This window comes from Crocuta crocuta, unplaced genomic scaffold, assembly GCF_008692635.1.
Source record: "Crocuta crocuta isolate KB4526 unplaced genomic scaffold, BGI_CrCroc_1.0 scaffold299, whole genome shotgun sequence".
Lineage (NCBI taxonomy): Eukaryota > Metazoa > Chordata > Mammalia > Carnivora > Hyaenidae > Crocuta > Crocuta crocuta.
Window position 1 is genome coordinate 10059250 of NW_027532747.1, and position 24981 is coordinate 10084230.

Consider the following 24981-nt stretch of genomic DNA (forward strand, 5'->3'; position numbering starts at 1 on the left):
TCATTTTGTTTTTGGTCTACAGTGTGCTGTTGTCTACAGGAGAGTTAGGTTTGGCAGAAGTGATCTATCTTTTCCTTCCTTCCTTCCTTCCTTCCTTCCTTCCTTCCTTCCATCCATCCATCCATTCTTTTCTTTTTTTCTTTTAGAGAAACGAGGAAAGAGGAACCCTGTGCCTGGCCCATCACCTGGTTTTGCACACATCAGTAGTATCTCTCACAAACAGTGTTTAAAAGCCTTGGGTCACAGGGTACCTTGACACTTGGTCTTTCTCCTTCTCTCATACTTGTTAACAGCATTGGGATGAAGCCATATAAACAGTTTTGTAATCTGTTTTAGTCCCAGCATACATTGTGAACATGTTTTTATACTCATTGCTTTTTAATGGCCCCATAGTATTAAATCTATAGATGTACCATAATTTATGTAATACATTTTATATTCTTAAAACATTTAGGGTATTTTATGTATTATTTTCATAATAAAAATGAGAAATATCTACCTAGCAATATGTGATAGTTTCTCTTTTGTCTTTTCATTTTCAATAAATCTCTAGAAAACAGATTGCTTTTTGGTTCGAATGAGTGGGAAATTGGTCTACACTTAAATTATAGTCTCAATGAAGATGTGGTATCATATTGGAGAGAAAACTATTAGAGTCAAGAAAGTTTGGTGCCTAATTATAGAAGTCAGACATGTGCAGGTTGTATGTGGATGTGCTTGTGAGTGATGGGCTGACAGGGACATATTGAGAAGAAGATAGGGCAGACCACCATCAGTAATGACTAAACCTATTTCAAGTATTTGAAATGTGTTTTGTTTCATTTCTCACTGATATGTCTGATGACAGCCATAGCGTACTGCTTTGTAGCACAGAGATTCTATCATTAATACCTTACCACGCTTCCTTTATCTCATGTCTATCTACCTACCCGTTAAGAGAATGCATTTTGAATAAATACTGAAATTTTAAATAGAGCTTTTGAGAGGTGTAAAGTAAATGTTCCTTTACATTTAGTTTTATAGCACTGTGGTTCTGTAAATTGAGAAAACTTCCTCTTGAGCTGTAAAAATAATATCACTGTACGCTCTTTGAGGGGAAAATTGGAATTCTGTTAAGGAAAAATGAAATCAGAATATTCTTTTTTAGGTATAGCCTATAAAGGTAATGAGTCATTTTTGGTACTACTACTCTTGACAGTGTATTCTTGTTACCATAAACAGACTTGTAGCAGTGTTTGTGTGCTGAATGATTTAAGGGTTAGCTTATAAGGTGCACAGGCTCCTTACAAAGCTCTCTGGCATCAGAACTCCCTCTTGGCGCCCCTCTGCCTGTGTATTTTGCTTGGATTGCACACACAGTTATTTGAACTGGGGTGAGGATAAGCTCTCACCTCATAACCCCATATTTTCTTTTTCTTTTCTGAACTCATTGTGAAGCCACCTGTTTTATTGTTTAGCTTAATTCAGAAAATATTGGTTAAAACTGTGGGTTCTATTTTAAGTGGGACAAAAAGAATTAAAAGATGGCAATAACTTAAACTCTTAGAAACTTTATGTCTCTATGTTATTTCCAGTGTGATTCTTAACTTTGAAAGGAACTTGATCTGTTGTTTTACCCTTTTTAAATTGTGAAATATGCACGTGGAGAAAAAAGGAACAAAACAGAAATATGTAGCTCAGTGATTTATTACAAACGTGTATGGTCACCACTCAGATAAACAAGTACGTGTTGCCAGCAGCCCAGAAGCTTCCATCTTCCCCCTTTTCAGTGTCCCAACTGTTCTAATTCTCGGCTTTCGTGCTGTTCTTACTTTTTACCACCTACGCAGTTATTCCTCAAGGTCATGGTTTATAGTTTCTTCTGTTTTCTGACCTTTATGTAAATGAAATTATATATTCATTATATAGTCTTGTTTATGATAGGTTCTTTCATTCAACATTATTTTTGTGAGATTCACTCAAATTGTTGTCAATAGCTTCAGTTTTAATATCTGCACAGAAAATACATTTATTTTCATTTATTCTAAATTACATGGTACACAGTAGTGTTTCTGCATAGCATACAGAAGGTATTTTTATGTAGTAAGTATCGACTGTCGTTCATTTTACTGTTAAGGGACATTTGGGTTTTTTCCCATTTTGGCCATGACGGATAATAATGCCTCTGAGCGTTCTTGTACTGGTCTCTCGGTGCACACGTGCAGGCATTTCAGTGGTGTGTATGTCCCCAAAGGGCACTGCCACTTCATAGGGCATACGGATTTCAGCCTTAGTAGAAATTGCCGAACTGTTCTCCCCAGTGACTGCCTCAGTTTACATCCCCTCCTGCAGAAATACGATAATTCATACTGCACTACGTTCTTGTCTGCACTTGCTTTTATCAGGCTTTTTCATTGTGACCATGCTGGTGAGTTTGTAGTGGAATCTCATTGGAGTTTTAATTTGCATTTGCCTCGTGACTAATGAAATTGAGCCCTCGCTCCTGTTTGTGGCTATTTGGATGGCCTCTCTTCTGAAGTGCCTGCTTGAGGCTTGCAGCTAATTTCTGTTTGGGCTGGCCTTTTTCTTACTGATTTGTGGGAGTTCTCATAGGTTCTGGATATGCGTCCCTTGTTGGTTACATGTGTTACACATAACTTTTCTCTCTCTATGGGTGACCATGTCACTCTCTTCGAAGATCCCAATAAAATGGAAATTTTCAATTTTAATGTAGTTCAGTTTATTAAAACACTTTTTTATGATAATGCTCTGTTGCGTTTAAGAAGCACTAAGGCTGTGTAAACTTTCTTTTTTTTTTTTTAATGTTTTATTTATTTTGGGAGAGAGAGAGAGGGAGATATAGAATCTGAAGACAGGCTCCAGGCTCTGAGCTATCAGCACAGAGCCTGATGCGGGGCTCGAACCCACAAACCGTGAAATCATGACTTGAGCTGAAGTCAGACGCTTAACCGATTGAGCCATCCAGGCGCTCCTAAACTTTCTTGTAAATTGACTTAAATGTAGAAGTTTTGCCTTTAACATTTAATTTAGATCCACAGTCCATATGCAAATACTATTTTACGAATTTTTTTAGGTTGTTGTTTTTCTTTTTTTCAGTATCAATATCTAATTGTCTTAGCACCTTTTAGTGAAAAGACTGTTCTGCATTCTTATCCAGTGCCACATTGATTGTAAATCTAATGTCCATAAAATGACTGTCTCATTCTGGGCCTCCGTTCTGCTAAGTCTTATTTTATTGTGTGCTAGTGTTCTGTTCTTAAAACCCAGTAGCACAAATCTTTCAATCTTGTTTTACTTTTTGAAGTGGTTTTTTTTTTTTCCTTTTTTGGTTATCCTAGCCCCTTTGTATTTCCATGTAAAGATTTTCTAATCCTCTTTCTGTTGACTTCTAACTTTATTGTATCATGGTTAGAGAGCACACACTGTGATTTCGGCCCTTTCAAAAAATTACTCTGCATATTTCAGCATGTGGTCAGTTTTTATAAATGCTTTGTGTCTTTGTCAAACAGTGATCATCTTTTTACTTGTAGAGCACAGTAAATAAATGTGTACTGATTTTATTTTTATTTTATTTAATTTTTTTAGTATCTCAAACACATGTGATTTAGTATTTCTTGAGGCAAAATTTTTCTTCCTCTTGCATTGGACGCACCAGCTGTTAAGATAATAACTGCAGGAAAAGGGTAAAACTGTAGAAACACTTACTTTCAGGATCTGCCAGAGCATCTTTTGGAGACCGAAAGGTAGAACTTTCTAGTTTGTCCCAGCACGGAGCCAGCTACGATGTGTACAACCCATGCTATAGGTACCAGCACATTTCACCTGACTTGAGCCGACGCCTCCCTCCACGTTCAGAAGCCGCGAGACTATATGGATCAGGTATGAAATTTTTTTTGTTTTTTCTTTTTGTGTTCCTCTTTAACAAATGTAGAAATCAAATAAAATCTAAGACCTTGGGAGAGATGATTCTCATTATGAAGAACAAAAAATAGGTGAAAAGCAGGGCTTCAGAAGTGATGTGAAAAACACTGTGGCTTCTCTGTGGTATTCTATCTAATGTAAAAATGGAAAGATTAATGAATTATGTGTATTGATAGTTCCAAATTCCATTTTCTTTGTCCCTTTTTTGAAGAGTTTCATTTTCAGATTATTTTTATATTGTATACATCATCTGTCCATTCAGAAATTCTACAGTAGGTATTTATTAGATTTTTCTTCCCTGTTCTATCCAGTGAAAATGATAAATTTACAAACTCATGATGAGATTACAAGCATAAAGAAAGAAAATAGAAAATGCTGATAGAACTTTCTCAGTTTAATATTTGAGGACTATATAAATTTTAAACTGGTATAAATGTATATATTTGGTTCATAAAATCCTGTTTTTCAAGATTTTACTGTTTTATATAGCTATCTCAACCACTGAGTTCAGGGTCAAGTACTGAAAACAAACCAGAAGTATTTATTTAAATATTTATTTCAGCGCTGTGTTAGAATGTACAGTAGACAGAGTTCCATTCTTTAAGAATCTCCTAGTTTTGGGGCGCCTGGGTGGCTTAGTCGGTTAAGCGTCCGACTTTCGCCTGGGTCATGGTCTCGCGGTTCGTGGGTTCGGGCCCCGCGTCGGGCTCTGTGCTGACTGCCAGCTCGGAGCCTGGAGCCTGTTTCAGTCTGTGACTCCCTCTCTCTCTGACCCTCCCCTGCTCACGCTGTCTCTCTCTCTCTCCTAGAAATAAATAAAACATTAAAAAAAATTAAAAAAAAAAAAAAAAGAATCTCCTATTTTAGGAAAAAAACTAGAAATATAAACTAGAAATACAGGAGCATATGGAATTCAGGTTTTTTTAAATGCAATAAGTACTCATTAAATAGTTGAATTGCATTTAGCACAGAGGACCTACATTCTCTTATATTATTCCCATGGGATGAAGAATTGGGTAATGTGAGCAAAAAGAATGAGTATTTCCCTGGATAGTTGATGTGGATGTGAAAATGTGTTGTTGGATTTATGTTGGTTTCTGTTTGGAACAAAAAATAATTGTAAAAAGTTTTAAACTTTATTAGAATTAGAGTTTCTTTTTCATATGTTTATTTTGAGGTGGGGTGTGTGCGCAAGAGGGGGAGGGGCAGAGGGAAAGTGAGAATCTCCAGCAGTCTCTGTGGAGCTGTGGGGAGAATCCCCAACTTGGGGCTCCATCTCGGAAGCTATGAGATCATGACCCGAACCAAAATCAAGACTCAGATGGCTAACCGACTGAGCCACCCAGGCAACCCGAGGAGAGTTATCTCTTAAATAGATTGAGTTAATATTTATGATGCTTTCCTACAGAGATTTAGTTCATAGTGATTAAGTAAAATTCCAGTGTTTCTTCTTTAATATAAAGAAATTTTTTCACATCCATTTGTAGTTTGTGATTTAAGGACCAGCAAGCTTCCAAGTTCCCCTGGGCTCAGCAAGTCTATGTTTGATCTTACAAGTTCATCTCAGCGGTTCATCCAGGTGAATTATTTATATAAATGTATCCGATAACGTATCTTCAAGCTAAAAACTCAGAAATGTGTGAATTACATTAGAAACAACATGTATAAATCTTTTTGTAGATAAATCTGTGGTAATATCTGAAGAGTAAACACTTGGCATCTCCCATGTGCATTATTTCAGGAAGCTCTTGGCTGAATAGTAAAAGACAGTAGTAGTTGTTGTTGCTGTTCTTCTTAATGAATCTTACGTCTCTCAGTTGGTATACACTCAGGCAATCTTGAAGGCAGTTGGAATTTAAAATGATATGGTTAAAAGTGCTTATTGATTTAACCTTTCTTGTTGATCATAACTACCTAGTTAATAAAAAATAGTATTTCTATTGAGATATAGGGCCTTAATTATCGTTAATGTTAACACAGCATTCTCCTACTTTTAAATAAAATAACTTTTTGATGTTTAAAAAAGTTTTTTTTTTAATTTTTTGAATAGTTTATTGTCAAGTTGGTTTCCATATAACACCCAGTGCTCATCCCCACAAGTGCCCTCCTCCATGCCCATTACCCCCCTTCCCCCCCCCCACATCCATCAGTCCTCAGTTTGTTCTCAGCATTCAAGAGTCTCTCATGGTTTGCCTCCCTCCCTGTCCCCTACTATTTTTCTCCTTCTTCTCTCCCATGGTCCTTCGTTAAATTCCTCCTAATCCTCCTATACGTGCAAACATATGGTATTTGTCTTTCTCTGCCTGACTTATTTCGCTCAGCATAACACGCTCAAGGTCATCCATGTTGCTACGCTCAAGGTAATCCATGTTGCTACACATGGCCAGATTTCCTTCTTTCTCATTGCCATGTAGTATTCCATTGTATAGATAAACCACATCTTCTTGATCCATTTGTCCGTTGATGGACACTTAGGCTCTTTCCATGTTTTAGCTATTGTGGAGAGTGCTGCTATGAACATTGGGGTACATGTGCTCCTATGCATCAGCATTTCTGTATCCCTTGGGTAAATTCCTAGCAGTGCTATTGCTGGGTCATAGGGGAGTTCTATTGTTAGTTTCCTGAGGAACCTCCACACTGTTTTCCAGAGGGGCTGTACCAGTTTACATTCCCACCAACAGTGTAGGAGGGTGCCCGTTTCTCCACATCCTCGCCAGCATCTAGAGTTCTCTGATTTGCTCATTTTAGCCACTCTGACTGGCGTGAGGTGGTATCTCAGTGTGGTTTTGATTTGTATTTCCCTGATGAGGAGGGATGCTGAGCATCGTTTCATGTGTCTGTTGGCCATCTGGATGTCCTCTTTGGAGAAGTGTCTGTTCATATCTTCTGCCCATTTCTTCACTGGGTTGTTTGTTTTTCGGGTGTGGAGTTTGGTGAGTTCCTTATAGATTTTGAATACTAGCCCTTTATCTGATACGTCATTTGCAACTATCTTTTCCTATTCCGTCGGTTGCTTATTAGTTTTATGGATTGTTTCCTTTGCCGTGCAGAAGCTTTTTATCTTGATGAGATCCCAATAGTTCATTTTTGCTCTTGATTCCCTTGCCTTTGGAGATGTGCTGAGTAAGAAATTGCTGCGGTTGAGGTCAAGGAGGTTGTTTCCGGCTTTCTCCTCTAGGGTTCTGATGGTTTCCTGTCTCACAGTCAGGTCTTTTATCCATTTTGAGTTTATTTTTGTGCATGGTGTGAGAAAATGATCTCGTTTCATTCTTCTGCATGCTGCTGTCCAGTTCTCCCAGCACCATCTGTTAAAGAGGCTGTCTGTTTTCCATTGGATACTCATTCCTGCTTTGTCAAAGATTAGTTGGCTGTAATTTTTGGGTTTAATTCTGAGTTCTCAATTCTATTCCATTGGTCTATGTGTCTGTAAAAAAGTTTCTTTTAAAAATATAAGTAAATTATAATTATCAAAAATTGGAAAGGAGAGTTAAGCAAAGTAAAAAGACAAATCACCTATATTCCTGTAACTGGGAATAAAAGCACTATGAAAATATTGTTGCATATACTTGCAGGCTTTTTTCCTGTGTAAATGTATGTGCATATTTTTTTTAAATGGAAATGTATTCTAAATAATCCTTAGAATCCTCAGTAGAGTTAATATTTTGCAGAATTAATTCTCCATAGCACCAGCTTTTAATGTCTATCAGAATTGGTTAGAGAACTTGTTAAACTACAGGTTGCCAGAGCTTTTGATTCGGTAGCTCTGCACTGGGGCCCGAGTTTGTATTTCTAACAAATTTCTGGGTGATATTGATATTGATGGTTCAGAGGGACTGTGCTTCATAGCTGCTACTTTGCAGGTTTTTAATTAACAGGGCACTTCCAAATATATTCTTATTTTTACTAGTACTTTCAAGTATGAAGCATAAGCAGTAATCTCTTCCTTCTTATTACAAAACCAAACCCCAGATGGCAAAGGCTTTCCCCACATATGATCTAGTAAGTTATTTAAGACTTTCCCTGTTAACACACAGAAAGCCTTTTTTCCCCCTTTACTGTCTGACCAGTAGCACTGTCAAAATGGTTAGCATGCAGTTTGATGCGGGGGGTGGGGCTGTTGGGGCATAAGTTTCAGAATTCTTGAAGTCTGATGTGCGACACCTGACCGGAGAACAATTTCACCTCTAGAGACATGATTCTCTGTCCAGCGTGCCGAGCAGTTCTTCTTCCCGGAAGAATTCCCAGGGGAGTAACAGAAGCCTGGGTAAGGAATAAAGTACCTTTTTAAAAAATACTCTTAGGGGGATGATTTCTTCCTAGTAGTAATTTGAACATATATATGATAAGGCAAAAAAGAAAGACTCTAGATGGTTTTATCTATGTTATCGGCATATGAATACTCAGATTACATGACCCATTTGTTGTGCTCAGGCACGAATGCATCTTTAAAAAAGGCATAGCAGTTACACACCTCTTGTTTGTTTGTTTTAAAGTATACTAGTGAAGGAACTTCCAGAAGCATACAGGATTAAAGCCATATCAGTATTCTGTGGGAAAGATTATCTTAGTTTTAACTAAAATCTCTTAGGCTATACTTGGTGAAGTTTTTAAGCCGTGAACTTTTTATAGCAGGTCTTCCCCCACTATAAAACACTGAAGAGTCTTTTTTGTCTTTAATTAAAGTGGCAAGTTAAAAGAATAATTTTGCCATTTTTCAGTTGTACTCTTAAAATTGGATTGTATCAAGGCATAATTGGAGTGGAATGATTGCATAACATTTCAAATGTCCCTGTCCTTTTACAATTCAGATACAATTACTCTGTCAGGAGATGAAAGAGATTTTGGGAGACTGAATGTGAAAGTGTTTTATAATTCTTCAGTAGAACAGATCTGGATCACAGTTTTACAGGTAAGTTAATTTAGTTAATACGAACTATGCTTACAAAATCGAATATTTTCATTATAAGCATCTACTGTTTCTCCGGGGGAATGGAACCATGCCTTCTTTGGAATTTAGGATTCTATAGCATTTTGAAGAAAACAGTATTTAATAAAGCCTCTAAAGAAAATAAATCTGTAGGTATGTTGGAATTATGGTTTTAGCCTCAAGAAGGAGATTGATATGATGTCTAGAACAGTAAATGTCAAATTATTTTAAGGTAGATGAAACGAGATCTCAGTAGACTCGTTGGCGTTTATAGTTTGCATTTAAATCATTAGCTCGAGAAATACATCAAATATTTGTATTGTCAGAGCCCTTTATAAAATTCAATCTGTATTTTTAATTTTTTTAGTGCAGAGATTTAAGCTGGCCTTCTAGTTGTGGAGACACTCCTGCTATTTCTGTGAAAGGGATACTAACGTTGCCCAAACCAGTGCATTTCAAATCTTCAGCCAAGGAAGGCTCTAATGTAAGTGGCTGTTTTTGTTTCAATTCCTTTTTATGTTTTTTTTTTTAATACCTGTCACTATAAACCACTCAAAGAATTGAAATAAAGTGTTTTATTTTGAGGAAATTGCAAATTATACACGTCTTGCTTTTTAAAGCCAATTTTGAGCCTTAAAAATACTTGATACTTCATTGCCCAATGTTAAGATGCATTTCAAAAGAAATTTTTTTTACGTTTATTTAATTTGAGAGAGAGAGTGAGAAAGTGAGCTTGAGAGGGGCAGAGAGAGAGAGAGAATTCAAAGCTGCTCCACACTGTCAGCACAGAGCCCAATGTGGGACTTGAACTCACAAACTGCGAGATCAGGATCAGAGCTGAAATCTAGAGTTGGATGCTTAACTGACTAAGCCACCCAGATGCCCCTAAAAACAAAATCTTAATCACGAAAGTATGTACAAGATAAACAGTATCTAAGGCTATTTTTCTTGTATGAAAGGAAAATGAATGTCTGTATCTTAATTGTCCTTCCTCCTAACTCACTTAGGTCTGAGAAATAATCGCACCATTGCAGTAAATTTCTTCTATACACTCCCAGCTGTTATAACTGGAAAACTTACTCTGACTTTGGTTTTACAGATTTTAGAGTTCACATTAGTTTAAATATATCTTCATTTTTGTCTTCTGATATGGGTTGAGAGCTTGGTATTTTTCCATGTAAATGAAAGGTGTTTTCTATAAGTATGTATAATTTTAAAATAAGGCTTTTCAAATAACTAATAACCATGAAAAAACTTACTCTCACTAGTAATTATAGAAATACAAATTTAAATTGCATATTGCTTTCTCTTTTTTTCTTCCTTATTAAAATGAAAAAAAACTTTATAAATACTCTAGAATATTGAACTTTCTGGAAATTATTTTGACAAACCACATAGAAACCTTGAAATATTTATATGCTTTTACATAGTAATTCTACTTGGAATGTGTTCCATGGAAATAGTTTAAAAGGCAAATAAAAAATGTGTAAAGTATTTTTGGCAGTTTTGTTCATAGGGGAAAAATTGGAAACTATCTGTATGTCTCACATAAGGGAACGGTTGAGAAAATTCGTGCTATCTATACCATGTGTATTAATTTCCTCAGGTTGCTGTAACAAAGTACCACCAACTGGGTGGCTTAGAGCAACAGAAGTTTCTCTCTCACAGTTTTAGAGTAAGTCCGAAATCAAGGTGTCATTAGTGTTGATCCCTTCCTTCAGTGGTGAGGGAAAAGCTGTTCCATGCCGCCTTCCTCGTTCCTGGTAATGGTTAGCAATCCGAGTCATTCCTTGACTTCGTTTATGCTTCCATCTTCACATGGCATTTTCCTTCTGTCACTGCATCTTCATGTGGCCACCTTCTTACGAGGACCCTACTCCTGGACGACCTCACCTTAACATCACTAGCTACATCTTCAAGGACCCTAGTTCCAAATAAGGTCACATGCTGAGTTACTGGGTTTTAGGACTTCAGCATAGCTTTCGGGGGCCAAATTTAATTTATTTTCTTTAATGTTTTTATTTATTTCTGAGAGAGAGACACACACAGCGTGAGCAGGGGAGGGTCAGAGAGAAAGGGAGATACAGAATCCGAAACAGGCTCCAGGCTCTGAGCTGTCAGCACAGAGCCCGACGCGGGACTCAAATCCACAAACTGTGAGATCATGACCTGAGCCGAAGTCGGATGTTTAACCCGGCGCCCCCGGGGGCCAAATTTTAACCCTAACACTGTGTGATAGACTACTAGGCAGCAGTAGAATATGTTCAGGTAGAATTTTTAAGAACATGGAAAAATGTTCTTAATAAGTAAAAAGGCAGTAATCAAAGTTAATGTATATGCATTAGTATCTCACACTATGAAAATATGCCTTTTAGGAAGTCTAGATGGAAATAAATCTTAACTCTGGTTATGATGCTGACATTCAAGATGAATCCTTCCTAAAGTAAACAATTTTACTTTCTGATTTTCAAATGTAATTGTGAGTTAAGTTAGGAGAAATTGTTCTTATATTAAAACTGGCATGGCAGTTTTAAATTTTAAAATTTAAAATTACTTTTAAAGTTTATTACTACTGGGGCGCCTGGGTGGCTCAGTCGGTTAAGCGTCCGACTTCGGCTCAGGTCATGATCTCACAGTCCATGCGTTCGAACCCCACGTTGGGCTCTGTGCTGACAGCTCAGAGCCTGGAGCCTGCCTCAGATTCTGTGTCTCCCTGTCTCTCTCTCTGCCCCTCCCCTGCTCGCTCTCTGTCTCTGTCTCTCAAAATAAAATAAAGACATAAAAAAAATTTAATTTATTACTTCGTATCAACTTGTTTACCTCTGTTGTAGCAAAATGTGGAATCAGGCAACACACTACTGCATGTGTAAGCTCATTCCATCTCAGTTTAAAAATTAAACACTTTATGTATACTATATTGTTGGTGTGATCTTGTGGTTGAGACTCTGAGAGAAAAAGATAGCTCTGGTGGTTGGGAGGCTCTCAGAAACAATTTTGAGCATACAGACATAAACAGTCACAATAACAGTGACAATTTGGTCACAGTATCTAAAATATTGTTGTTAGTCGCTTGTCTTTGCAAAAGGAAAAAGGAAACACACACACATACACACACACACACACACACGCACAAAAGCTCCTTTTCAAAAGAATGCGGTAAACGTGGGAAGAAGGAATTGTATAGCAAAAATCAGTCTAGTGTCCAGAAGATGTTAGAGTAACAAAATGTGAAGAGTAACAAAAGGAACATTTGGGAAAATATTCTGAGCACTGACTTGCTGCCTGGCGTGGATGCTTAGGAGAGAAGGTAGGACTTTTCCAGGAGACTGATTTTCAGATTGGAAAGAGTGGGGCAAATGTCCCCAAAAGAGAAATCAAATCCCAAGGTAGATGGGAAGAACATTAGACAAAGAACAGAAATAATTCAAGTCTCTTAACGTGAACAGAGATTTGGGGGACTTCCTGAGAGAGCACACATGAGATTCTTGAACCACTTATTAACTGTTGCAAAATGGTGGTTGTTGAGTAGGAACGATGCCCCAGAACCAAAAATGGAAAACAACCTAATTTTCAAAAACGAGAAAAGCTCTATTCTGCCAACCTTGGTTTTGATATTGACCTGAGTCACTTAGTAATTAAAAGGATAATTTGTGAAATTAAGAAAGGCAGGATCCAGGATAAATTCTGGAAAGACAAGTCATGGTTATTGTCATCTTAATTTACACCGAAAAATTTTTGTTGTGGTTGTAAGAAATTAGATCTTCCTTTATTAGATTATAAAGTGTTATTTTCATTTCTTTGGGATTGTCATATCATTTTTTTCCAGTCGTTTCATTTATATATTTTATATTATTTTCCTGTGGTTTTTTTTTTTTAGACCATTGAATTTATGGAAACTTTTGTATTTGCTATTAAACTCCAAAGTCTACAAACTGTAAGGCTTGTATTTAAGATTCAAACACAGACTCCCAGGAAGAAAACCATCGGAGAATGCTCACTGTCACTCAGAGCTCTTAGCACACAGGAAATGGATTACTCTTTGGATATAACGCCACCTTCAAAAATGTCTGTAAGTGATAGTGGTATTACTATAAAAGTGTTTCATACTTTTCAGAATTATTTCGTGGATGACTTTTATAACTTGAACACTCTAGAATAAGAGGATCGGGAAGGCTCTCAAGAAGCAATAATAATAATAATAATAATGTCATTGTTTAATAATGCTTTCTAAATAAGTGATAACAAGTTAACAGAGACCCTTTGCTTTTTCCATTGAAAATAACATTAGGGTTACCTTCTCCTAGGGCATTTTTATTAATGTTTTACATTTTATACTTCGGGGAAAATACTCCTGAAGTTATGAGTAATTTTGTTAACTTTTTAAAAGTATTTTTATAGTTGATAACTTAGGAATAGCAAGAAAGAATCATAAATTCCAAACTCAATCAATATTGCCTTTAAGAAAATTCTGTTGGAATGCCTGCGTGGCTCAGTTCGTTAAGCATTTGACTCTCCATCTCAGCTGAGGTCTGATCTCAGGTCATAAGTTTGAGCCCTGCATTGGGCTCCAGGCTGGGTGTGAAGCCTACTTAAAAAAAATGGAGGGGGAGGCCCTTAAAAGACATTAGGAAAGTGGTTTTAATCATGAGTAAGCTAAACATTTGTCCATAAATTGGGTAGAACAGAGGCCCTTACAGCTAGGTTGTCTATTTTTGTAAAGAACTTGATTATCTGTAGTGCTGATTGATTTTTGAGAACTGATATTGGATCTTCTCAACTAGACAGCTGACCACTGTCTTAAAATTGTTTAAAAATCCCTAGTAATTTACATACATAGTTTCTATGTGAGGATAACAGTTATACAAATCTTTTAATCTTTAAATCTTTATAAGCTTTTGTAAGGTCAAGCCTATATGTACTTTTATATAGGATTTATATTTTACCTGCCTTCAAAAATATTTAATGTGACTTAAAGTGGTTCTTAACCCTGGCTAAACATTAAATCAGAATTTGGTGGGGAAGGTGGGGGGAGGTGGGTGGCAGGAGGCTGGGAGCATCTATAGTTTTTAGAAGCTTCCCAGGTGATTCTCCTCTGCACCCTCGCTTGAGAACCACTGAATTAGAAGGGAATTAAACTAGAGATTAAAAAATAAAAAACAAAGGATTTCTATAATTGATCAAGAAGTGAAATTTTTGGGTAGTTCTTTCTTGTTTGTTATTTTCTGTCTCCCATCTCCAAGGTGTTCTCTGTACAGTATTTATTACAACTTAGAATTCAGTTACTTGTTTTAGACAAAAAGGAGGCTCAAGCTTCTATCTGTTTGCTTTATGTTTTACTATGTTCTTAGCAAGGGCCTATTTAAATTCTTGGCATTGACCATTGGGTGCATAGGTAGGAATGAAAGAGTAAATGATGAATGGAAGCATACTGTACTAGATTCTTTTTATATTCTGTTTAAGTATAGCAAATTGCTTTGTAACTATGACAAGGAGTTTGTCACTTGCATCTTTGAACTAACTTGGTACAACATAAGCTGCAACCACATTTTACAGAAGGCACAAAATATATTATTCAAATGGACAGTTCATATATCAAAACTTTAAAGACTAGTAGAGTATATCAGAAGACAACTCAGCAAAGGTATTTTCTGGAGAATTGAGTTGTTATCATCTTACCTGCCTTGGAGAATCTGAGTGAATGATTTTGCCTAAGATTCTACCAAATTATTTCCTGTTTTAGAGGTCTTACAAACAATTGTATATCTGTTGTGTGCTGGGTGTTAGGGGTACAAAAAGATTGATGCCCTGAAAAAAGAGCTGGTATTGGACCAGTGAGTTTATTTAGGTGTGAATGTTTCATGTTTTTGGCCAGTACAAAAGTAGTATGCTTTGTTTCCTGTGTCGAGAAGGAAAATTGATACTCTCGTTGTGAAAGTGACAGAACCAGACTTTCACACCCATCCTCTACAACGATCATTATGTCACCACAAACAGCAGGACTTTCATATAAACCTAATGTCTTCCTCAGTACAGAGTTCTTGACCTTGGCAAATAGTAACGTAAGTATTTATTTGAGAACCCAAATCTTTGTGTTGAATAATGCAGAAGAGACAAGGTTTTTATTTATAGAACCTTACATACCCCTGATGTGGTGTTAGGTAATTTACTGCTCACACTCAAACCTGTGAGCTTCCTTCTCTCACTATCCCTACCGTGGGCATCAACACCCTGAAGCACTTGTGTGATTTCCTCCAGCCGGTAGTTGGTGAGCCAGGATTTGAACAGAAGCATCAATTCCAGGACCAGCCCTATCATGTATCACTTCCCCCCAAGAAGATATTCTCAAATATCACCAGAGCATGGTTTTCTCTAACTGAGCTTAACTTTCAACGATTCTAGGAAGGCTCAGAAAGTTTTCTTTAAAAAATGATACATTTTTCAGGGTTAGAGATCATATATCTTCAATAGTTTTGTGTCCATTAAAAATGCACTTTATAGCTGCTAGTTGATTAGGATTTTATTCTATTTTATTTTATTTTTTTTTAAGTTTACTTTGAAAGAGAGAGACAGGATGCGTGGTGTGCACAAGTTGGGGAGAGGCGCAGAGAGATAGGGAGAGAGAATCGTAAGCAGACGCTGTGCTGTCAGTCTCACAAACTGTGAGATCATGACCTGAGCCCAGATCAAGAGCTGGATGCTTAACCAACTGAGCCACCCAGATGTCCCAATTGGAATTTTAATTTTTTGGTTATAGGGAGAATGAAAACCACTTTGAATAGTTTTTCACGATCAGAATTAATATCCTGGAACATAATAAATAAGTGGAATTCAGAAATGACATTGGCAAATTAGAAATAGCAAACACTTTGCCAAGCGCTGATTTGTTTTGTGAGAGTGAGCTCTATGAGTGTGTGACACTAAGGGAAGTTTTGCCACCTTTAGGTGTTTTCATAAGTGCTATTGCATTGTGGGCACACAACCATAGTAACAAAAAAATTTTATTCATAGCTTCCTTGGTGTTTTGTGAATAATAAGTAACTGTGTGGTTTTTTAAAATGTTTATTTATTTATTTTGAGAGCGCATGGGCAGAGGAGGGGCAGAGAGAGAGGGGGAGAGAGAGAATCCCAAGCAGGCTCTGCAGTGTCAGTATAGATAGAGTCTGACACAGGGCTTGATCTCCCCAGCTGGGAGATCATGACCTGAGCCAAAATCAAGAGTGAATCTCTCAACTGCCTGAGCCAGCCAGATACCCCAAGTAACTGTATTTAAATAATCTCTTTTTTAAAATACCAAGAACAGTAGCATTTTTTAAATAAGAAAAGGCTCTGTTTTTTATATGGCTACCAAATATTAATCCATTCTTACTCTGATTATAAAAGCAAAAATAGTACTTTCACTTTTTAAGTTAGAATTCAGCATTTGTTGCCAAAATAGACAAGTTTGATCATCATTTTATTTTGTCTATTTTTTTTAATTTTTAAAAATGTTTTATTTATTTCTGACAGAGAGAGAGAGAGACAGCATGAGCAGGGGAGGGTCAGAGAGAGAGAGAGACACAGAATCTGAAACAGGCTGTAGGCTCTGAGCTAGCTGTCAGCACAGAGCCGGATGCAGGGCTCGAAGTCATAAACCGTGAGATCATGACCTGAGCTGAAGTTGGACGCTTAACCAATTGAGCCATCCAGGTGCCCCTGATAATCATTTTAGACTTTTCAAGGGGGTGTCTAACCTTGACAGTTGAGTTTATTCTTTAAAGTGATTCACTTTTCACTTTCTCTCTCTTGATTTCTTATGGCATGACCAATTTAATTTTAAAACTTTATTTTTAAATCAAGATATAATTGGGATATAGTGTTATATTAGCTTCAGGTGTACAACACAATGATTCGACGATTCTGTACATTACTGTGTGTCTACCACAACAGGTGTCGTTACCATCTGTCACATGCAGTGCTGTTATAGTATTACAGACTCTATTCCCTATGCTGCACTTTTCATCTCCATGACTTATTTCTTTTATAACTGGAAGTATGTACCTCTTAATTCCCTTTACGTACTCCATCCATCCCCTCACTTTCCTCCCTCCTGTAAACCACCAGTTGGTTCTCTGTATGTGAGAGTCTGTTTATTTTGTTTTTTAGATTCCCCATATGAGTAGTATCATATGGTATTTGTCTTTTATCTTATTTCACTAAGCATAATACCCTCTGGATCCACCCATGTTATAGCAAATGGCAAGATCTCATTCTTTCTATGGCTGAGTAATATTCCACTGTGTGTGTGTGTGTGTGTGTGTGTGCGTGCGTGCGTGCGCACGCGCACACCTTTTTAATCCTGGAACGAGCAATTTTAAAATGCAGAATCCTGTTTTGAAGGGAATGCCCATGATTGTCAATGGCATGTACAAGGAAAAGTTCTTTTTCAGTGAGTTAATGTGACAGTGCTTAGGGAATACTAGGTAATTATCAAAAACAAATCTCTTCATCAAGTGTCACTCAGCCATTCTGTAGCTTTGTTGGAATCCATATTTGCAAAGATGTTTGTGCCTCTCTGCTGGGCCCCAGTGAGGTCTCTTAACATGGTGCTCTTGTTTTATTCCCATACTCATTCTTCTCAACATGTGAACAGTCGTATTTTTCTGTTTGGATGACTTTATGTTTCTCTCTTTGATTTTTTACTCCAAGGACCTTGAAATCCACATAAGTAGGCTGGCTTGTGTTCCATTTCACAAATTACTAACTTTCTTCTTCAGTCAGCCGTACAGAAGAGCACATTTTAACGTTTTTCCCTCTGAATATCCTTCATTTCATTGTTTGCCCCAGGTTTTCTTTGACCTTTTCCTTATTATTTACTGCCTCGTCGCTTTCACTAGCTTCCTTCTACCGCTCACTTTCTTGGCTGGCTCTCGTTCAGCACAGTAATTCAGCTCTTAACCCGTGCATGCGTTCCTTGTAGTGATCCTTTGTCTTCTAATCTAGGTAGCACCTAGTGCCATGTCTACAGTTAGAAAAAATAATGGTGATTCTTACATATATGAAACCGTTTATTATAGTTTACATTTTCTTAAAAATAATTCAAATGACTTTAAGTGTTTTGAAAATGTTTTTTTAGTGTTTGTTTCATGGACATTTTCTTTCGTATAACTGCTTAGGAATTTAATTTGTTTTCAATCTGAATTATCTTTTGACCTCCCTCGTTTTGGAGGATCAAGTACATAGGTGTAACTTGGATTTTCAGAATCCATGAAAGTGAGTACCTCATATTTACAAAATCCATGCCTTTATTCTAACAGTATTTTATATCATAATTTTGTGGGTCAATAAAAAGTGTTGGTTTTAAGACTTCTAACTGTAGCTCTTTATTTTTTTAATTATTGAAATATCTTCAAAACTTTATTCTTAATTATCAAATGGCACTTTTTTGATACCCAGGTTTGCCATGCAGAACTTGAACTGGGGACTTGTTTTCAAGCAGTAAATAGCAGAATTCAGTTACAGATTCTCGAGGCACAATACCTCCCAAGCTGTTCATCACCTCTCACTTTGAGTAAGTATATCTGTGGTTCAAAGTGGAATCTTCAGAAAATATTAGCAAAAGGTAGTTTTATCTACATTTCTTAACAATGGAAATTGAAATCATAGTTACTTTTGTTATTTATCTTAAATACTTACCTTTTAACTTAAAATTACCTTATTGGATTTTAGCCATTGTATCTACTTTAATCCATAGTCTCTTGATGTTTATCCATTTGATGCTGTTCCTTATTTGGCTCATTAGTTTACACAGGGTGAGTGTCCAGAGGACCGTCAGATATACTTCACCAGCCTAGATAGTTTATCCTTTCTTTAGGTCTATGCCCTTGGTTGACTGTTCTGGTAACTAGAAACTTAATTTTTAAAAAGCTGAAAATGCCAAACACAGACTTGAAACACTTTTCCTTCCCTGTGCCTTTGGACACAAGAAGGGGCTCTCGTGCAGCGGTTGTGTGTGCCTGGGTCACATGGCTGTTCCTAGAGCTGGAAGTGTGAGGGCAGGCCTCCCTCAGGGCTGCGAGTGGGATAAGAGTGCTCCTTTATTCGTCTACAAGAAGAGAAAATACCTGGAGGCAGGCAAAAGCAGTGGATGTCTGAATGTTCAGGAAGTTAGGAAAATAGCAACAAACACAAAGGAAAGGAGAGGTAAGGAGTTAAAGGTAAAGTCAAAGTTGATAAATATAGAGACAACAGCAAAAGACATAATCAGTAAAGCCAAAAGCTTTTTCTTTGAAAAGATCAGTAAAACAGACAAACCTATAGTAAGTTGGATCGAGGAAAAAATAAAGAAAACATGAACAAGGAAGAAGATAACACTTCAGATTCAGAGGTGGTTCAATAATACGTAAGACGACAACATTTATAATTCTATCAATTCATTTGAAACATCTTCTATAAAATAATTAATTTGGGGGGGAAATTGTAGAAATTCACTGCAAAAGAGGGAGAGCATATGAATAAAATGATAACCATGTGTAGGTAAAGAATTTCCTCTAATAAAAGCACCAGGCCAAGGTGATTTTACTGGTGGATTCTACCAAATTTTCAGGGAACATTTAATTCCTATTTTATATAAGCTGTTCCGAAGCATAAAAAACGATGGAAAAAGTAACTTTATAAGGTTAGCATATTCTCAATATCAAAACAGAAAGCATAGTCCACACAAAAAAACAGCTATAGACTGTGACCACTTACGTAGATAGATGGAAAAATCATAAAATAAAAATAAGCAAATCTAACTTGGCTTTAAAAGAACAAATTACCAGGACTACATAGGGTTAATTCTAGGACACAAGGACATCAGTCGAGATCCACAGATGCCGTTTACTTATGACATTAATAGTGTCTTTCTTTGATCAAAACCACATTCAGGATTATCCACACTCTCCATGTTGTCAGTCTGATGATCCGTCTAGGTCCTTACTTTGCAGTTTCCTTTTTTTCTGGAAGTTCCCTCCTCAGCTCTTGCTGCCCTGGCTGCCCTAGCTGTATCCCATACCTGCGCAGACTGCCCTCTCTGCCTGAGCTGTAGGGACCGTGCATCCGTGAGACGGGGGAGTATGCTTAGGTGAAAAGTTCCGTAAACCTGAACTTTACCCGGTGCAGTGCCCATCTTTAAGAGCTGACTCTCCACCAGTTTCTTCCTGCTTTTGGTTGATCTTTAATGTCTTGAGCGCTTAGGTTTTTTGTATTTTTTCCCAGAATTTATAATTGTAATCTATGGGAAGGTTAGTTTAGTTTCTACAACTATTCTACCATTACTGGAAGCTCTCCATCTCCATATATTCAAAGAGTAAATTTTCTCTAGTGGGTAGGTGCTTAACCTGAGGAGTCTGGAGCAAAAAAATTTACTTGTGTAAAACTGTGAACAAAATTCCCCCAGCTGTCCAAAGAGTTGGCTCCTCTCTTTCATCTAATACTTTTCAGTGTGTGCTGCCCAATTGCTGGCTGTTATTGAGGCCTACATTTTCCAGTCTTTAATGGCATTCAGGTTAGAGAAAGACTAAATGCATTGGAGGTTGCTGTAGTTTTTTGTAAAAGGCGAAAGATTTATACAATCTGAAGAGAAACCAGAGTATTGTAGTTTTTTTGTAAAGTGTGATTAAAACTATAGTTTACTAGAGATGTTTTCCGTTATGCCAATAGCTCATCAAATCTTTAGAAGTGGCTTATCTATATTTTCACACCAAATGTATAGATATATATCTTTATATGACATTTAACATAAAATTTTACATATCAAAATTTCTTATTTTTAAGGTTTTTTTGTGAAGGTGGCAATGTTCAGTTCAGGAGAGTTGATTTATAAGAAGAAGACACGCTTACTGAAGGCCTCCAATGGCAGAGTAAAGTGGGGAGAAACTATGATTTTTCCACTTATACAGAATGAAAAAGAAATTGTTTTTCTCATTAAGCTTTATAGTCGGAGCTCTGTAAGAAGACGACACTTTGTGGGGCAGGTTAGTGGGGAGTTTTTATCTTGAATTCTTTCCTTGCACTTTTCTATGTGTCAGTTAGTTATCAAAGGGAACACAGGATAAAACTCAAGTTGAGTAGAGTAAAATTCTTCAGCATCATAAACTTTAATGTTGCCACAAAAACAAAATCTTGCCAGACTTTGCTTTAATAGAAATAGTTGGAATTTCTGAACAATCGGGCTTCTTATCTTAAAACAAGTCTATTTCTGAGCTTTTCAGCTATAAATACTATAAGAAATAAACTCAGGTTTTCAGTACCATTGAGTAGTTTCTGGTACTGACGTTATGTATTTAAATCAAATTTTGTAAGGCTGGAGATTTTCTGTGTCATGTTCAATTTAATGTTTAACTCTGTATGCTATTTACTGAATAATGTTAGACTTGATTTCCTAGAAAACATTAGTTTTAGCAGTGGTTGTGATGGTATTTAGATAGTTAATATTGGTGTCTAGGTTAATCTATTTAAAATTTTTTAGTAATCTGTGTAAGACAACAGACACTTGCTTACTTGCCAATCCTATAGGGACTTGTTTCCTTTGTTGGTTCCAAACGTAGCTCGTTATCTTTTACCTTCATTATGATTGTTTGACTTGAATTCAGATTCCAAAATCTACAATATTGGTTTAAAAAGCTTCTGTCTGCTTGATAACAAGATGTTATTAGCACGCTGTGTGAAATCCTTAAATTATATGTGAATTTTCAGAGACTGATACTTTTTGACCCTTTTCTTCATGTATTTTACCTAAAATATTTATTTAAAAAATTACAGTTTTGTTGTTCTTCATTTATTCCTATTTGAGAAAAAGTTTGGACTCAAGAACTCATAGGTAGCATACTTTTCAAACTAACTGCATTCAGTTAGAGTTTCCTGTCCCACCAAGCCTTGGCTATCATGTAGGAATGGAATGGGAGATTTCCTTGACAGGTGATTTTCAGCATAACTTCTTTGGTGATTCCACTTTCTTGGTTGAGAGTCTGGTGAAGAAGAACAATTCTGGAAGGGTTCTTGCTGGCCATCTGTTCCCTCTGGCTTCTCTGGTGTCCTTAGGAGCTACCATGATGGGGGAGCCAACTGTGGCCTCAAGGTCTGCCCACCCTCACACTAGCCAGAGCATGCTGGGGTTATCTGATTCTTATATTAAGGTTCTTTGTAAGATTTTATATGAAGAAAAAGTTCTTCACATCAGGATATTAAGAGGAAAAAAGTTGAAAATCAGTGATCTGCTCCAGTTTCTTTATTTAAAAGAATTAGAAACTGAGTCTCACAGAAGTGAATTCCACAACTGTGGCACTTGGTAGTGCCACAGCTGAGGTGAGAATTCAGGCTTTGGGTTCCTTGCCCATGTTGCCTCTGTGGTATGTAAGCAGTGTGATGCCTTACGTTTGCATGATGCTTTGCACTTTTCTCAAGTTCATTCATGTCTATTACCTAAAGTTAGTTTAGATTTCCATTAAAATCACAGCATTATCTAATGTAAAAGTGCTTAGAATGGACATTTCTTAACCTAGCTTAAATAATGATTAGTCTCAGTTAATCCTCACAGAAATGTTTCAAATGATCAGGAACAATTTTAAGTTGAGCCTTAGACTTATTGAATAAGAAAGGATACTAACTACTGTCTTGGGAGAAATGATTTTATAATATCCCATGTTGAATTTTTTTTTTTCTTACCGTTTATTTCTTTTTGAGAGACAGAGAGACAGAGCATGAGCAGGGGAGGAGCAGAGAGAGAGGGCGACACAGAATCCGAAGCAGGCTCCAGGCTCTGAGCTGTCAGCCCAGAGCCCGATGCGGGGCTCGAACTCACAGAGTGTGAGATCATGCCCTGAGCCAAAATCAGATGCTCAATTGACTGAGCCACCCAGGTGCCCTGTCATGTTGAGTTTTTAAATTGGACTGATTCATATAAATTAGTTTTCAGGGTGACTAAGTAGGTTAAGTGTTTTAACATTTAAGTTTCAAATAGAAATCAAAGTTTTAGAAGTTTAATTGAAAATATATGAACCGGACTTCCACTTGTCTTTCATCTATACGAGTAATTAACTGTTTGAACTCAGACACTATTAAATGGTTGTACTGTTCTTTCTAGATTTGGATAAGCGAAGACAGTAGTAACACTGAAGCCGTGAATCAGTGGAAAGAAACCATTACAAATCCAGAAAAGGTTGTTATCAAGTGGCACAAGTTAAATCCATCTTGAAGACGTCACACATTAATTTGGTGAAGAACTTTTAGAAGATTTATGATTTCAATTTGCTGCCAATGAAAAGAGACAAATCAATACCTTTGTCAATTTATTTATGGAGGTCATGGTTATAATGTATAATGGATCTTATAGAGAATTAAATTTGATTTAAAAAAATGGGATGAATTATATAAGATATCCAAAGTAAAGGGAATGTTTTAAAACTATGCCAAAATAGACAGTAAAATAAAAAGCAGTATTGCTGGCACAACTAAATAATATAAAATCAATGAGAATTTCAACCATAGGTAGTGATTGCTAAATTATTTATGGGGTTTTTTAAGTCTTTACCTAGATATTAAAAATCTAGTATACCTTAGACATTTAGAAGACTTTACTACTGACTATTTCAGTGCTAGTCATTCTTGATTAGATCTTGACTCCACTGCTTACCTCTTGCTATGTCTCTTCTCTCAGAAAACAAATGTGAATCATTGAATCGCTTCAGCTCTTCCGTATTTGGGGAAAACTTGTACCCTATGTTTCTTATTTCTTACCCATAAGGCATCACTTTATAAATTATTTATCTCTAAGAAACTCAAATACAGAACGCTGTGTTTTGGCAAGAGTAAATGAAAACACCAGAAGATTGAAGTTTAATTGGAAACCTAGTGTGTATACATTTTGCTGTTTTCCTCCCTCAGATATTTTACCCTTTTTTTTAATTGGAGTTAGAATAAATTATCATCAATATAGCCCCTCCTCATTGCCACGTTCAAAATTTTATGATAATTATGATAATTATTCCCTTTTTTTAGTGTGTGTGTGTATGTGTGTGCCTATATATAGAAACTACCAGTTCTATAATCCACAATGCTATTTTCCCATGTTTTTAAGAAACCGTACATGATAACATTATGTGGCAGATATTTTCTATCGCAGTTTCTCTCAGGGACTCACTAGAAGTCAGTATGTGGGCATAATTTCAGGTTAGTCAGCTGTGCAAACTCTGGCAAAAGAATAGCTGTTTGGAGAAACAGATAATGCCATCCTTGATGTTAGAAAGTCTGACTTTAGTTTTGCTAATGAGTAGGCCCAGTGCTCTGTGACCATGACCTTCCACTTTTCTTTCTCTCTTACCTTGTTTCACACATGCCAGGAGGTAGATGGTGATATCTTAGACTAGAAGATAACTTTGGTATAGCTTTAGCATACTCTCTTCATTCTAGTTCTTGTGGTCTGAATGTCTCATTAACATTTTTTCAAATAAACCCTTAATTCCTCTTTTCCTAGGTACCATCTCCAAAAGCTACAAAATATACCCAATGTACACATCCTTTGCTTCTACTCCCTAGAGTTTATGTTGTACTGTTGGTGTTGACAGGTACTCTCTGACACCGTGCATTTGGAAATAATTTTTTTTTTCTGAGATTTGTGAAAAATGGCATACTGGTCAGTACTCACATGAAGTTTCAAGAGAAATCACCTTGACAATCAATTTGAGACAAAAGACTTTATTTTTTTAGAGCAGTTTTAGGTCCGCAGCAAAATTGGGAGGAAAGTACAAAGAGTTCCCAGGGCAAGGGGTACGTGGGACACACACCTTGCTCATCAGCAGCATAGGCCACCAGAACGACACATTTGCTAAAATCATTGAGCCTACATTGACACAGTTTTATCACCCAAAGTCCCTAGATTAGGGACTCATTAGGGTTCACTCTTGGTGTCGTCCATTCTGTGAGTTTTGACAAGTGCAGAAGGTCGTATAGTCACCACTGTAGTAGCATACAGAGTAACCTCACTGCCTTACAAACCCTCTGCAGATACACCTGTTTTAATAGCCACCAAATAAGTATATTAGCTTTTAGGAAAAAAAAAATCTAGAATTTAATTTGAGTGGTTTTTTGTGTTCTATTAATGCTTTCAATTCCTAAAT

General features: G+C 36.7%; 1 protein-coding gene across 3 annotated transcripts in view; it reads left to right on the forward strand.

Annotated features, from left to right (window-relative positions):
- TC2N (tandem C2 domains, nuclear) overlaps positions 1–24470 on the forward strand; it is a 42024-nt gene extending 17554 nt beyond the window's left edge. For all 3 annotated transcript variants that reach the window (XM_077780935.1, XM_077780934.1, XM_077780936.1), the window contains exons 4-12: positions 3712–3879; positions 5409–5500; positions 8110–8185; positions 8730–8830; positions 9216–9332; positions 12726–12917; positions 18281–18395; positions 20642–20841; positions 22950–24470. In XM_077780935.1, coding sequence (XP_077637061.1) covers positions 3712–3879; positions 5409–5500; positions 8110–8185; positions 8730–8830; positions 9216–9332; positions 12726–12917; positions 18281–18395; positions 20642–20841; positions 22950–23060 — 1172 coding nt within the window. In that variant the 3' untranslated portion in view covers positions 23061–24470. The remainder of the gene's footprint in view (positions 1–3711; positions 3880–5408; positions 5501–8109; positions 8186–8729; positions 8831–9215; positions 9333–12725; positions 12918–18280; positions 18396–20641; positions 20842–22949) is intronic.
- The last annotated feature ends 511 nt before the right edge of the window (positions 24471–24981 follow it).